The sequence below is a fragment of the Pogoniulus pusillus genome, chromosome 10 (genome assembly GCF_015220805.1).
Source record: "Pogoniulus pusillus isolate bPogPus1 chromosome 10, bPogPus1.pri, whole genome shotgun sequence".
NCBI classification, from domain to species: Eukaryota; Metazoa; Chordata; class Aves; order Piciformes; family Lybiidae; genus Pogoniulus; species Pogoniulus pusillus.
Window position 1 is genome coordinate 34716282 of NC_087273.1, and position 13509 is coordinate 34729790.

Here is a 13509-nt window from a genome sequence, read left to right on the forward strand (position 1 = left end):
ACAAGTGGGAGGACAGAGGGCAGATTCTCCAGGATGTTATGTGCCATTTCCTCATGAAAAGTGCTGCTTTAGTCTGCTTTATTTTTTTCCCCTCCCCAAAATCTTGGAGTCATAACAGGATTTTTTTGGTTGTTTTTGCATATTTTATCTAATTAGACTTACATTTTAAACCCCCTCTGTGTGTTAACAGAGCACAGAAAGATTCTGTGTAGCCAAGAATAAAACCAGTTCTGGCAGCAGTGAGCATAATTACAGGGCTGCTGTTCAGTCATCAGTCACGCTAGGCGTGGATTTGCTATTTTCCTTTCTTTCTGGTGAGTTCAGCATTTAACTTCATTTCAGATGGGGGGCAGGAAGAAAATTTGCATGAAGGGTTTAGTTTGCTCAGCACCATAGGGCCTGACCCATCTGGTTCCATTAAAAGCTGTTATAATATGGAGGCTAAAGACTTAAGGTGCTGATCAGGGGATGCTTACAAGGTAATAAAGTGCCTCTGAGTTTGGGAAAGAGCCTGAAGCACTGGGCCCTGTGGTTGAGCAAAGATACAAATGAGCCATCCAAATTTAAATTAAAGAGCTCCATTTTTCTGCATTAGGTTTTTTTTTCCCCCCCCTGCCAGGATAAACCCATCTGGAAGAATGGGCAGAGGAATATTTCAACTGCCTATTTGTAGTGGGAAAATGGGGTTCTTTTTCACTGTGTTGCTCGTATTGAACTTCTGCTTTCTTTCTCTTCCCCACCCTCCCCCCTCCATTTTTTTAATCTTCCTCTGTAGTGCTGCAAATCAGCAAGAAGAAATCAGCAGCTTGGTTGTTGTTTGCCTGCAAATGAGCTGCCAAGGTCCTGTAATTCTGCTGGCTTAAAATACAGGCTTATCTTTACAGTAACATGAGAGGAGCCAAGTGGGGTGGTTCTGCAGGAGCAGGAGTGTGGGTGGAAACACAGGGGGTTTGTGGCATGCTGCTCTCCAGTCCGGTGCTCTTAATGTCCTCATGCCTCAGTTTGTAGGTAAGGGATTTAGGAAGAAGTAGGCAGCATCTATTCAGGGCTGAAGGGTCCAAATCAGGAATTAGTCATGCCTGGAGTAGCTCATTGTGTTTATCAGAAACATCTGATACAGCTGCAGATTTCATATCCATTTTGCTGCCCAGTGGGAGACTCTGAAGCTGTAGCTACTGTCTTCTGGTTAGGACTGAGCCAGCCACCAGATGAGTGACAGATGCTCTCTATGAACCCCTCTGCCTTCCCAAAGGGAGCAAGGAAGAGAGTTTGATGGGTTGGGAAAGAAACTAAACCAGATGGAATGGAAATAATAACAAGCAAATGAAATAGATTTGCATAGATAAAAGCCAAGATCAAACCCAGCTCCTGATGGCAGTAACATCATTGTCATGGCTGATGCTGTGGGCATCTGTGCCACCTGAGGAAGTCTCAGACTGAACTCAGTGGCCAGTGGGAGCCACACTGAGGAGCTGGAATCTGGAATGGATTCAGGAATACATAGATCAGGACCAGAGGCAGAACAGAGTCCTCCTTGGACACTGGCCACTAAAGAAAAGACTTGAGACCCTGGAGATTCCTCAGCTTGATCCTGAAGGCCAAGTCCTGCACTGAGCCCTCCTCCTGCAGGTGCCACTTTGTGGCTGTTGGAGTAGATTTCTAGCTCAGACATGAAAAAATGCAGAACAGAGAAACTTAGGAGTGGAAACTCTGAGGGGAGATGTGAACATTCTAGGGGTAGGCCATAGAATGGCAACAATGGATAAGTTAATATCATTTCAGTGGAGCATCAAGAGCTTTATGCCTGCAAGCACAGCTTGGACCTTCCACTTGCTGCTGCTGCTGCTGTGCCCACTTCTATCTTCCCCTCCCCCTGCTGTTTTGGCTGCTGCTGCTGCTTTTGCTGCTTCACCACCACTTGACCCCTTCTCCATCTTCCTTAAGGTTATTCTATTTCTGTAATAGTTTATTCTCATTGTATTGTTAGAGTTTAAAGTATGAGAAATCCAGTTTCATTTCCCCGGACTTTTCCAAAAGTCCATGTTGTATGTAGTGAGCTTACTCTACAGGAGCAGGGATCCCGAGACACACTTCTGACTTCCTGCAACCCAAGGTGGGGCATAAGGTGTGGTAGTGCCCTTGGTGTGCCCAGGAGCAAATCTGAGCCAGAGCCTTTGTGCAGCCCAGGCCTTGGCAGGAACTCTCCCCATCATCAGCCTCACTGCTAGAAGCAGCCCCTGGCTGTGCAAACCTGCGCTGCACTTCAGAAAGTGCCCTCACTGAGCAGAGATTGAGCTGAGAAGTCAAAGCCCTGACCTGAACTGCTTCTGTTCTAGCTCAGATGAGAACATAACTAAAGTGATTGGATTACTGGGGATTCCATTTCTGTTTCTTTCCTTCCTCCCCACCCTTTTCACTTGTCTTGGTACAATGCAGTTTCTATCTGTTATTTTGTAAACATGCTGCCAGGCTTTGGGGGAAGAAAGGAGCGAAGCCAGCCTGCAGTTGGTCCCACTGACTCACCAAGGCCACACCTTGAGTACTGTGTCCAGTTCTGGGCCCCTCAATTCCAGAGAGATGTTGAGGTACTGAAATGTGTCCAGAGAAGGGTGACAAAGCTGGTGAGGGGCCTGGAACACAGCCCTGTAGGAGAGGCTGAGGGAGCTGGGGGTGTGCAGCCTGGAGAAGAGGAGGCTCAGGGCAGACCTCATTGCTCTCTACAGCTACCTGAAATGAGACTGTAGCCAGGTGGGGGTTCGTCTCTTCTGCCAGGCAACCAGCAACAGAACAAGGGGACACAGGCTCAAGGTGTGCTGCAGGAGTTATAGTCCCTTTTGACTCAAACTGTTCTCTGATTCTGTGTGCATGCCCAAGCATTGTCCAGGCACGTGGCTTGATAATGCTTTGAAGAAGGACCAAAGCAAGAACAATCCTGCCTATCAGGTGTTAGAAAAGGAGGACACAGAAGGAAAGGACACAGAAGATAGGAACAGGAGAGCTTTGTATAGCTGTATCAAGGAGGTTTGATCTCAAGGCATTGCTGAGAGGTGGCTGCCTTTGTTACATCTTTGGGGCAGCCGTGCTTCAAGAAATCAACCTGTGAGATGGTTCCCTCTTGTGTGTCAAAAATAAGGTGCAAGGTTTTCTGCTGTGCTTTCAAGTTGCTGTATAATTTTCACACATCAGGACTCACTCTGATTTCAGGCAGGTGAGGCTCTTGCTTGATGGGTGTGAGCACAAAATCATGGCCTGAGCAGTGCTGAAGTAGTTCTAAATCCTGTGGTGGAATTAAAATTGCTGCCTTAAGTAGGAAGCTTTTTCTTTTTGACTTCCTTCCCCTCTGTGCTCTAATTATAGTTTTGGCTGGCCAGTTGTATCCTCCAGGCAGCAAAAATGAAGTAGGAAGTGCTGTTTCAGCTGGAAACACTGGCTGCAGTGGTGGTCATCCTAAAGACAGGTTCATTTGTGGTCCAACTCCATTGATGTCACTGGAGTTACACCAGGTGTAAATTTAGCCTTATTGGTAATCCAAGGAACCCCCTTTACATGGATTGAGAGCAGCCCTGTGGAGAAGAACTTGGGGGTACTGGTGGACATGAGATGGGATTGTGCACTCACAGCCCAGCAGCCAACCATGTCCTGGGCTGTATCCTCAACAGCATAGGCAGCAGGTGAAGGGAGGGGATTCTGCCCATCTGCTCTGCTGAGACCCCACCTGCAGTGCTGAGTCCAGTTCTGGAGTTCTCAGCACAGGAGAGGCAAGGAACTGTTGGAGCAGGACCCAGAGGAGGCCACAAAAATGATTTGAGGGCTAGACCCCTTCTGCTGTGAGGCCAGGCTGAGAGAGTTTGGGCTCTTCATCCTGGAGAAGAGAAAGCCTCAGGGAGACCACCTTGTGGCCTCTCAGTACTTAAAGGAGGCCTGTAAGGAAGATGAGGAGGGACTCTTTGTCAGAGAGTGTAGTGATAGATGAGGTGTAGCAGCTTTAAAGCTAACCTTTGTTTACTTTGGATTAGATATTTAGAGGAAATTGTTTAAAATGAGGCTGGTGAGCTACTGACAGAGGTTGTCCAGAGAGATGGTAGGAGCTCCATTGCTGGAAACGTTCCAGGTCGTGTGAGAGGGGGGTCAGAGCAACCTGGTCTAGTGGAAGGTGTCCCTGCTCATGGCTGGAGGGGTGTCAGTGGATGATTTTTAGGGCCCCTTCCAGCCCAAACCATTCTGTATTCCTATGATGTGATTGGTGTGCCTGGCACATGCTTAAGTTTATCTGCAAGCAAGGGCAATGGAAACGTTGAAAGTTCCTTTACCATTAGCATGGAATGTTAGTGAGAGCCATAAACTGAAAGATGAAGAGCTAAGAGCTTCCAGGAAAATGAGCTAAGCTTTAATTTATGCTTGTGGATGTCACAGCCCTGCCAGAGACCAGGCTCCTCCTGCTCAGGAGCTGTCATTACAGTTGCCCTTTAGAGTGACCTGTCAGAGAAGCTGAAGATAGGAGACCAGGCTAAAGCATCATCAGGGCACAGGAGCCAGTGCCTAGTTTTGAACACGGTGGCAGGAACTCTGTCCCCACAAGAGGGAAATGTAATTCCTAACATCCAGTGGGTGGGAGTTCTGGTTTCTCCACTGCATTTAGAATCCAGAATAATTAAATCCTCCCTTTCAGTGCAAAGGACCTTTGGGTTGGTGTTTGTTTTGGGGTTTTTTTTTCACTGTGTTCTGCAATCCTGCTCGAGCAATTACACAGAGATGTCAGCTGGGATCGATAACAAAGGCAAAATTTGGGAATAGCAACAGGATGTGTTGCTGCTATTGATCAAAGGCTGCAGGGCTGGTTTGAAACGCTGCTCCTCTCTTTGATCCTTTCTTCCCTATTGATCGAAGGCAGCAGATAAACAGCCCTCTGCGTAGCACTGGCATTTGTTATGGCTTTTAAGCTGACTAAGGACAGCTTTGAATTAAATATGAGGCTTGAAATGATGGATCTCTGCTAAGTGCTGCCTATAAAGACTTCACTTGCAGTGGAGATAGAGTTTCATTGAAGCACGGTGAGAGGAAACCTAAATACAGGCATTGCTTGGCTTCCCCATTCAGAAAGCAGATAAAAGACTGCAAAATCAGCTACAGCACTGTCCTGCACCACTTCCTGCTCTCCAGGCTGGTGACACATGGGTTTGATGGGGGAACACTAGACAGGTAAAGAACTGGCTCAATGGCTGCACCCAAAGAGTGGCTGTCAAGGGATCCGTGTCCAAGTGGAGGCCAGTGACAAGCAGAGTCCCTCAGGGATCAGTCCTGGCACCAGTCTTGTTCAACAGCTTTGTGGGTGCCATGGACAGAGGCACTGAGTGCAGCCTCAGCAAGTTTGCTGATGACAGCAAGCTGTGTGGTGCAGCAGACATACTCTAGAGAAGGGATCCATCCAGAGGGCCCTGGACAGGCTGGAAAAGAGGGCACAAGCCAACCTCATGAGGCTCAACAAGACCAAGTGCAAGGTCCTGCATCTGAGTCGAGGCAATGCCAAGCACAACTCCAGGCTGGGCAGCGAGTGGCTGGAGAGCAGCCCTGAGGAGGAGGACTTTGGAGGTGCTAGTGGATGAGAAGCTCAACATGACCCAGCAGTGTGCTTGCAGCCCAGAAAGCCAACCAGATCCTGGGCTGCATCAGGAGAAGTGTGGCTGGCAGGGCCAGGGAGGTGATTATCCCTCTCTACTGTGCTCTGGTGAGACCTCACCTGGAGTACTGCATCCAGTTCTTAAGTCCCCATTACAAGAGAGATGTGGAGATGCTGGAGTGTGTCCAGAGAAGGGCCACAAGGATGCTCAGAGGGCTGGAGCAGCTCTGCTATGAGGACAGACTGAAAGAGTTTAGGCTGTTCAGGCTGGAGAAGAGGAGGCTCCCAGGTGACCTTCTTGTGGCCTTCCAGTATCTGAAGGGGTCTACAAAAAAAGCTGGGGAGGGAGTTCATAGGCTCTTGGGGAGTGACAGGACTAGGGGGAATGGAGCAAAGCTGCAGGTGGGGAGATTCAGACTCCTGCAGATGTGAGGAGGAAGTTGTTGAGCATGAGAGTGGTGAGAGGCTGGAATGGGTTGCCCAGGGAGGTGGTTGAGGCCCCATCCCTGGAGGTGTTTCAGGCCAGGCTGGATGAGGCTGTGGGCAGCCTGCTCTAGGGTAGGGTGTCCCTGGGCATGGCAGGGGGGTTGGAACTGGCTGATCCTTGTGCTCCCTTCCAATCCTGACTGATTCTATGAAAGGCAAAGTTTCTTATATGTATATATCTATATATGTGTTTGTGTGTGGACAAAGGCTGTTTTCTTTCTACCATGTAGTTACATGTGTAACACTCTCCCACAAACTCTCTTCTCATCTTGACACATTTCAAGCTTGCATAATTTAGTCAAGGGTCTTCAAAAAGTGGATACAAGTGGAGCTACCTGGTGCAATCTCATAGTTCTGCCATCACTTCCAGCCAAATGAATAGAAAACTTTTTCCATTGACTTTTTAATGAGTTGGATTGGACCCTTGGCTGTCGTTGTTAATGTCTTGGAAAGGTCACAATCGATTTCCTGACATCCTTTTTGTCTCTAAGGAGGCTCTGTGGGAGACATAGCAATACTGCTAGTCCTCTTCCTTGGTAATTCTCTGTATAATTTAAGTTCTTCTTCTGACCACCCAAGGCTTCATGGAATTACAGAGACACACACACAAAATCTGCATTTAAGGGAAGTTGATCATATCTTAAATGACTAAAATCATGGAATCGTTTTGCTTGGAGGAGACCTTTAAGGTCATCAAGTCCAACTGTTAACCCAGCACTGCCAATTCCAACACTGAGCCATGTCCCTCAGCACCACATCTGCATGGCTTGTAAATCCCTCCAGGGGTGGTGACTCCACCACTTCTTCCAGGCAGCCTGCTCCAGGGCTTGACAACCCTTTGGGGGAAGGAATTTTTCCTGATATCCAACTTAAATCTCCCCTGGTGCAAACTGAAACTGTTTCCTCTTGTCCTGTCATTTGTTAATTGGGAGAGGCAGCCAACATCCACCTCACTATGACCTCCTTTCAGGGTGTCATAGAGAGCAAGAAGGTCTTCCCTGAGCCTCTTTTATTCCAAGCTCAACAACCTCAGCTCCCTGAGCTGCTCCTCAGGAGACCTGCTCTCCATACGCTTCACCTGCTTAGTTGCCCTTCTCTGAATCTGCTCCAGCAGCTCCAATATCTTTCTTGGAGTGAGGGCCCCAAAACTGAGCACAGTACTCAAGGTGTGGTACTGTGCTGAGCAGAGGAGGACAATCACTTCCCTATTACTGCTGGTAGAAGCCTAAGTGCTGCTATTTGTGCACAGTGTCAAGTTTTCCCTCGCTCTCGGAGGTTATCCTGAACCTTATTGCAGTCCTGCACTGTTCTTCTTTGTCCTTTGGGGGGGTATAGCCCAGGAATATTCCTGCAAGTGTAAGCAGCCTCTGTGAAGTTTCCACTGAGCAGGCTTGTTTGTCATGCCATGAAAAGGTCAGTGCCACCAATTTAGTGCTGTCAGTGTACTAAAAGGTTGATGTTAGTAAGGTGGTTTGTAAGTGTTTGTGCTGCTCCTGCAAGGGGACAGAATGAAGCTGCTCTGGCTTTGGTGGTTGATGCTCCCTGTGTCTGAAAACACAGAATTTTCACAGATTCCTAGGGGGGTTTGGGTTGGAAAGGACCTTGAAGATCATCTAGTACAAACCTCCCCCACCATGGGCAGGGGCACCTTCCACTAGACCATATTGCTGAAGGCCTCATCCAACTTGGCCTTGAATACCTCCGGGGGAGGACATCTGTGACCTCCCTGAGCAACCTGTTCCTGTGTCTCACCACCCTCACTGTAAAGAATTTCTTCCCAATGTCCAGTGTAAATCTGCTCTCCTCAAGCTTCAATCCATTTCCCCTCATCCTGTTTGCTGTCTGCAATCCTGGTTGCTGTCTGCAACTAACAGAAGGGAGGCTGTAGCCAGGTGGGGGGTGGTCTCTACTGCCAGGCAACCAGCAACAGAACAAGAGGACAGAGTCTCAATTTGTGCCAGGGGAGGTCTAGGCTGGATGTTAGGAGGAAGTTGTTGGCAGAGAGAGTGATTGGCATTGGAATGGGCTGCCCAGGGAGGTGGTGGAGTCGCTGTCCCTAGAGGTGTTGAAGCAAAGCCTGGCTGAGGCACTTAGTGCCATGGTCTGGTTGGTTGGACAGGGCTGGGTTCTAGGTTGGCCTGGCTGATCTTGGAGGTCTCTTCCAACCTGGCTGATTCTATCATCACATGCTCTTGTGAAAAAGTTGTTTCCTGACTTTCTTTAGCTCCTTCAGGTAGTGGAAGGCTGCTGTAAGGTCTCCATGGAACCTTCTTGTCTCCAGGTGAATTGGTTGTGGCAATTAATAAGGCAGGAATTATAAAATATGTAGTTTTGTTTCTGGAAAGCCCCAACTATATACTAATTAGTTACATTTGGGTTCCAGTTTGGTTGGGAAAATCTTCACAAGGATGCTTATGGGCAATTCATTCATTTAGGAGAATCAGAACAATTGGAAAAGCTTAGCCACAAAAGGGTTTTTGCTTGAGTTCCAAATGGGCAGCCTGGAGCCCTAGGGAAAGTCTGTGCTACTCACTGTGGTGGAGCAGAAATGTCAAGATAGTCCCTGGCTCCTTTGTGGCAGCACTGGAACTGCTCAGCTGTTGAGAGGCTTCCAGATCTTCCCAGGGTGCTGGAAAAGAGGCAGATGATCTCTGAGCTGCCTGGTTCTTGGCATGGATCTCTTGCAGATGTGCAGAGAGTATGATGCCGATGGCACTTCTTGCCATGTTGTGAGGCACTTAAATGCCTTCTCCTGGGAAACTTAAGCTTCCAGGTAGTTCAAGCCCAAAACATCAGAGCTAAGGTAGTCTGAAGCACGAGGCAGAGCAGAACATGTTGTCCAAGAGCAGTGAGGCAGAGGCAACAAGGCAGAAGCAGCACAACTGCTTGCAGCTTAGCTCAATTTCTGTTCTTTGCCTGAGTGCAAAGGCTCCTTTGGCCACAGAGATTCGCCAATCAAAATGGCATGTGCAAAGCTGACCATATTAGGTGACAGCAGGGCTTGCTCACCCTTGTTTGGGCATGACACCAAGTACCTAAACACCTGTGGGTACCTGTTTATCACTTTGGGAGGAGACATAATGGCCCAAGCCTTTGTTTTCCTCCCACCCTTACTCCTCCCATCAGCAGAAGGGTGGGGCAAGCCAAGACATCTAATAGACCTATTAACCTGCCAGGACACCAGGCTGAAAAAACCCAACTCTCACCGCCTGTCCCCAAGTAAATGGCTGTGCTTAGAGCACTGCAGTCCTTGCAATAGGAATATAAAATTCACCCCAAAAACTAGAGAGAGTAGGGTTGGGGAGAGGCTCAGGTTGCTCCAGGAGCAATGCTGGCATTTGAAAAGGATAACTCATGTGCTCATTTTTCATCTGAAAGGTTTAACCTGCCCCACCTGCCACTAGAGAAGATTTAAGTTCACAGATGGATGTTGGAGTGTTTCTTCAGGTGAATATTGACATGGAGGCTGTCCTGAGCTCACTGCCCTGCTTTCCCTTGTTTTCAGGATACTGGAGTTGGGAAATCAAGCATTGTTTCTCGGTTTGCCAATGACTGCTTTGAACACACTACGAACCCTACCATTGGGTAAGTAGCACACTTAGCATCCTTTTGCTTCTCTTTACTGTTTAACTCATTGCCCTCTGCTGAGCTGCTTTATTTTCCTGAATTCCAACTCGTTGAATTCTGTCTATCATTTTTTTTCTTTTCCTTTGTCTCAAGCTTATCTCAACTCTTTTTGAGTGGCTTTCATTTCATGTTTAGAGAGTCTGGGGCTGCTCCAAACTGGGTCAGCTCTGCTCTTCCTGTTCTAGGAATACCAAGGGGCTCTGTGTGCACTTGCAGCCCAGAAGGCCAGTGGCATCCTGGACTGCATCAAAAGCAGTGTTGCCAGCAGATTGAGTGAGCTGGTTCTGTCACTTGACTCTGCTCTGGTGAGACCTCACCTGGAGCACTGCATCCAGATCTGGAGCTCTCAATGCAGGAAGGACATGGACAAAATGGAGCTAGTCCGGAGGAGGGCAAGGAAAATGGTCAGGGGGTTGGAGCACCTCTGCTACAATGACAGGCTGAGGGAGCTGGGGTTGGTCAGCCTGGGAAAGAGAAGGCTTTGGGGACACCTAGTACCAGCCTTCCAGTACCTGAAGGGAGCCTGCAAGAAGGCTGAAGAGAGACTTGTTACAAAGGCCTGCAGTGATAGGATGTGGGGCAACGGATTCAGACTAGGGAAGAGTAGATTTTGATTGGATGTTGGGAACAAGTTCTGCACCATGAGGGCAGTGGAACACTGGAACAGGTTACCCAGGGAGTTTGTTGAGGTCCCATCCCTGGAGATATTTAATGTGAGGCTTGACAGGGCTCTGGGCAACCTGATCTGGTTGAGGATGCCCCTGCTGACTGCAGGGGGGGGTTGGACTAGATGAGCTTTGGAAGTCTCCTCCAACCCAGACCATTCTAAGATTTTAATTTGAGTGAGAAGGGCTGATCTGGCTTATGTATCAGAACTGCTTTAAGTCATCTGTGAAGGATTGGTATTGATTGCTGTGTGTTGTTCAGCAGCTTAAACAGTATCTTCCAAAGCTCTGCCTTTCAGTGATGGAGTCTCAGCTGGAAGCTGCACTTTGAAGTTCCAGAATGATTTTGGACTCCTGGATGTCATGAATAAAGAAAAACGGGTAGAGAGAAAGGAAGGATGTGATGAATAACTTTACTAGACTGCAGGGCACTTGTTTTCAGTGAAGGAATTGATGGGGACTTGAGTGGTTCTTTCCTTCTAAACCATTAGCAGCCTTTTTCTCCAAGTAGTTGTTGCTAAGTAAATGTCTTCTGCTCAAATGGAAAAGAAAAAAAATCTCTGCAATGTTCATCATTATGACAGCAGAGGGAGGCTGGGGAAGAATTGGTTAGCTGGAAAGGCAGAGAAAGACTTCGGGGTGCTGGTCAATAGCCAGGGTGTGTACAGGTGGTCAGGAAGGCCAACAGCATCCTGGCTTGGATCAGCCATAGTGTGACAGGCAGGATGAGGGCAGTGATTGCCCCCCTTTTACTCAGCAGTAGTAAGGCCACACCTTGAATACTGGGCTCAGTTTTGGGCCCCTGACCCGAAGAAGGACATTGAGGTGCTGGAGCAGATCCAGAGAAGGGGCAGTGAAGATGCTGAAGGGTCGGGAGAACAGATTTTACAAGGAGTGGCTGAGGAAACTGGGGCTGTTTAGCCTGGAGAAAAGGAGGCTGAAGGGAGACCTTGACACTTCCTATAGCTACCTGAAAGAAGATCAGTCTCTTCTCCCAGGTGACAAGCTCCAGTTGCACCAGGAGAGATTTAGACTGGACAGCAGGAAAAAATTGTTCACACTCGTTCATATAAAGGGTTTTTGTGGGGTTTTGTTTTGCTTACTGTTTGTATAAGCAATTCAGTGTTGTTAAATCTACAAGGGCTATGAGGATGATTAAGGGACTGGAGGGCATGGCTTATGAGGAGAGGCTGAGAGACTTAGGACTTTTCAGTCTGGAGAAGAGAAGACTTGGAGGGGATTTGATAAATGTTTATAAATATCTGAGGGCTGGCCAGGAGGGGGGGACAGGCTCTGCTCACTTGCTCTCTGGGATAGGACAAGGAGCAATGGGTGTAAATTGCAGCACAGGAGGTTCTGCCTCAACACAAGGGGGAACTTTTTACTGTAAGGGTCCCAGAGCACTGGCACAGGCTCATCAGAGAGGTTGTGGAGTCTCCTTCTCTCGAGCCTTTCAATGCCTGTCTGGATGTGTTCCTCTGTGACCTGTGTTAGATAGCATTGTCCTGCTCTGGCAGAGGGGTTGGACTCGATGATCTCCTTGGGTCCTTTCCAACCCCTAACATCCTGTGAGCCTGTGAAAGCTGAGCAGTTTGCAAGTGGCTGTAGAGGAGAAGCCTGGTGCCTGGTTCTCAGGAAATGTTTTGATCAGTCCTATGTGATTTGATGTCATTCAGATGACACTTTAATGACAGTGCATTGTATCAAGTGCATCTTCGTGGGCTAGGAAAAAAAGTTACCACAACAGAAATTGTTCAGCAGCGTCCAGATAGGATGGGGGTGGTTGGGGAAGTAATCTACCAGGGTTTGGCAGCTTTCAGTTGTTATGCTGTGCTATGGAAAAAGCCTGTGAACTGTAACCCTGTCTTCTAAAGGAATTAAAAATCACACTGTGAAAAACACAAGAAGCCACAAAGACTTCTTCGTCTGAGTTGAGAGGGGGAAGAACTTCTCTCTGTTTGTTTACCACATTGATTCCAGAAGGTGACTTAGAACTTCTCTCTGTTTGTTCACCACATTGATTCCAGAGGGTGACTTAGAACTTCTGTTTGTTCACCACATTGATTCCAGAGGGTGACTTTTTTTCCCCCTTGGTGATAATAGATTCATAGAATCTTTCAGGCTGGAGAAGACCATTCTCTAACTCTACCAATCTAGTGCTGAATCATGTCCCTCAGTCCTATATCCTATACCTCTGTGTCTTGTAAACATCTCCAAGGTTGGTGATTCAACCACCTCCCTAGGAAGCCTGTTCCAGCATTTGAGAACCCTTTCAATGAGGAAGGTTCTTCCAGTGCCCGACCCCAGCCTTCCCTGGTGCAACTTGAGGCCATTTCCTCTCACCTTTTGTTAGAGAGAAGAGACCAACTCCCATCTGATTTCAGCCTACTTTCAGGGAGTTGTAGAGAGCAAGAAGGTCTCCCTTGAGCCTCCTTTTCTTCAGACTAAACAACTCCAGTCCTCTCAGCTGCTTCTCTCAAGACCTGTGCTCTGGACCCTTCTCCAACTTGGTTGCTTTCTTTGGACACACTCCAGCACCTCAGTGTCCTTGGAGTGAAGGACTGAAAACTGAACCCAGTATTTGAGGTGCAGCCTTACTGGTGCTGAGTACAGAGGACAGTCACTGCCCTAGTCCTGTCACTGTTGCTGCCACAGGCCAGGATGCTGTTGGCCTTCTTGGCCACCTGGGCACATGCTGGCTCATATCAGCCAGCTGCTGCCAATACTCTGAGGTCCTTTTCTGCTGGGCAGCTTTCCAGCCACTCTGCCCCAAGCCTGAAGCATTGCATGGGGTTATTGTGACCTGAGTGCAGGACCTGGAACTTGGCCTTGCTGAATCTCATCCCGTTGGCCTCAGTCCATTGAGTCAGTCTCCTAAGTCAGGCTGCAGTGTTGCACATTTGTTGCCTGGTATGAGGCTGGCTGATGCCTTTTTCTCAGGTCTGTATGACAGAGAAGATGGAGCTAGCTAGCAACAGAAGCTGCGTGTGAGCAGCAGGAGCATTTGTGTTCCTGGGCCCACTCACAAATGTCCTCTGAACATTCAGAGGCTTTTCCCTTCTTTAAAAATCCATGTTAAGGTATCATCTATTTTGCCAGAGGAAAGGGAGATTT

At 48.2% G+C, this 13509-nt stretch overlaps 1 protein-coding gene and 1 long non-coding RNA gene across 3 annotated transcripts in view; one reads left to right on the forward strand and one right to left on the reverse strand.

Annotated features, from left to right (window-relative positions):
* The window catches only part of RAB31 (RAB31, member RAS oncogene family), an 84332-nt gene that overhangs the window by 23672 nt on the left and 47151 nt on the right, over positions 1-13509 (forward strand). The window contains exon 2 of the mRNA XM_064150220.1: positions 9609-9688. Within this exon, the coding sequence (XP_064006290.1) occupies positions 9609-9688 (80 nt within the window). The remainder of the gene's footprint in view (positions 1-9608; positions 9689-13509) is intronic.
* LOC135178870 (uncharacterized) overlaps positions 1-13509 on the reverse strand; it is a 93967-nt gene that overhangs the window by 11200 nt on the left and 69258 nt on the right. The window contains exon 3 of one of the 2 annotated variants that reach the window (XR_010303768.1): positions 8654-8732. The exons of the other annotated variant lie outside the window; for it this stretch is intronic. This is a non-coding gene — a long non-coding RNA (uncharacterized LOC135178870). Of the gene's footprint in view, positions 1-8653; positions 8733-13509 lie in introns of those variants that run through there. 2 annotated transcript variants of the gene reach the window in all.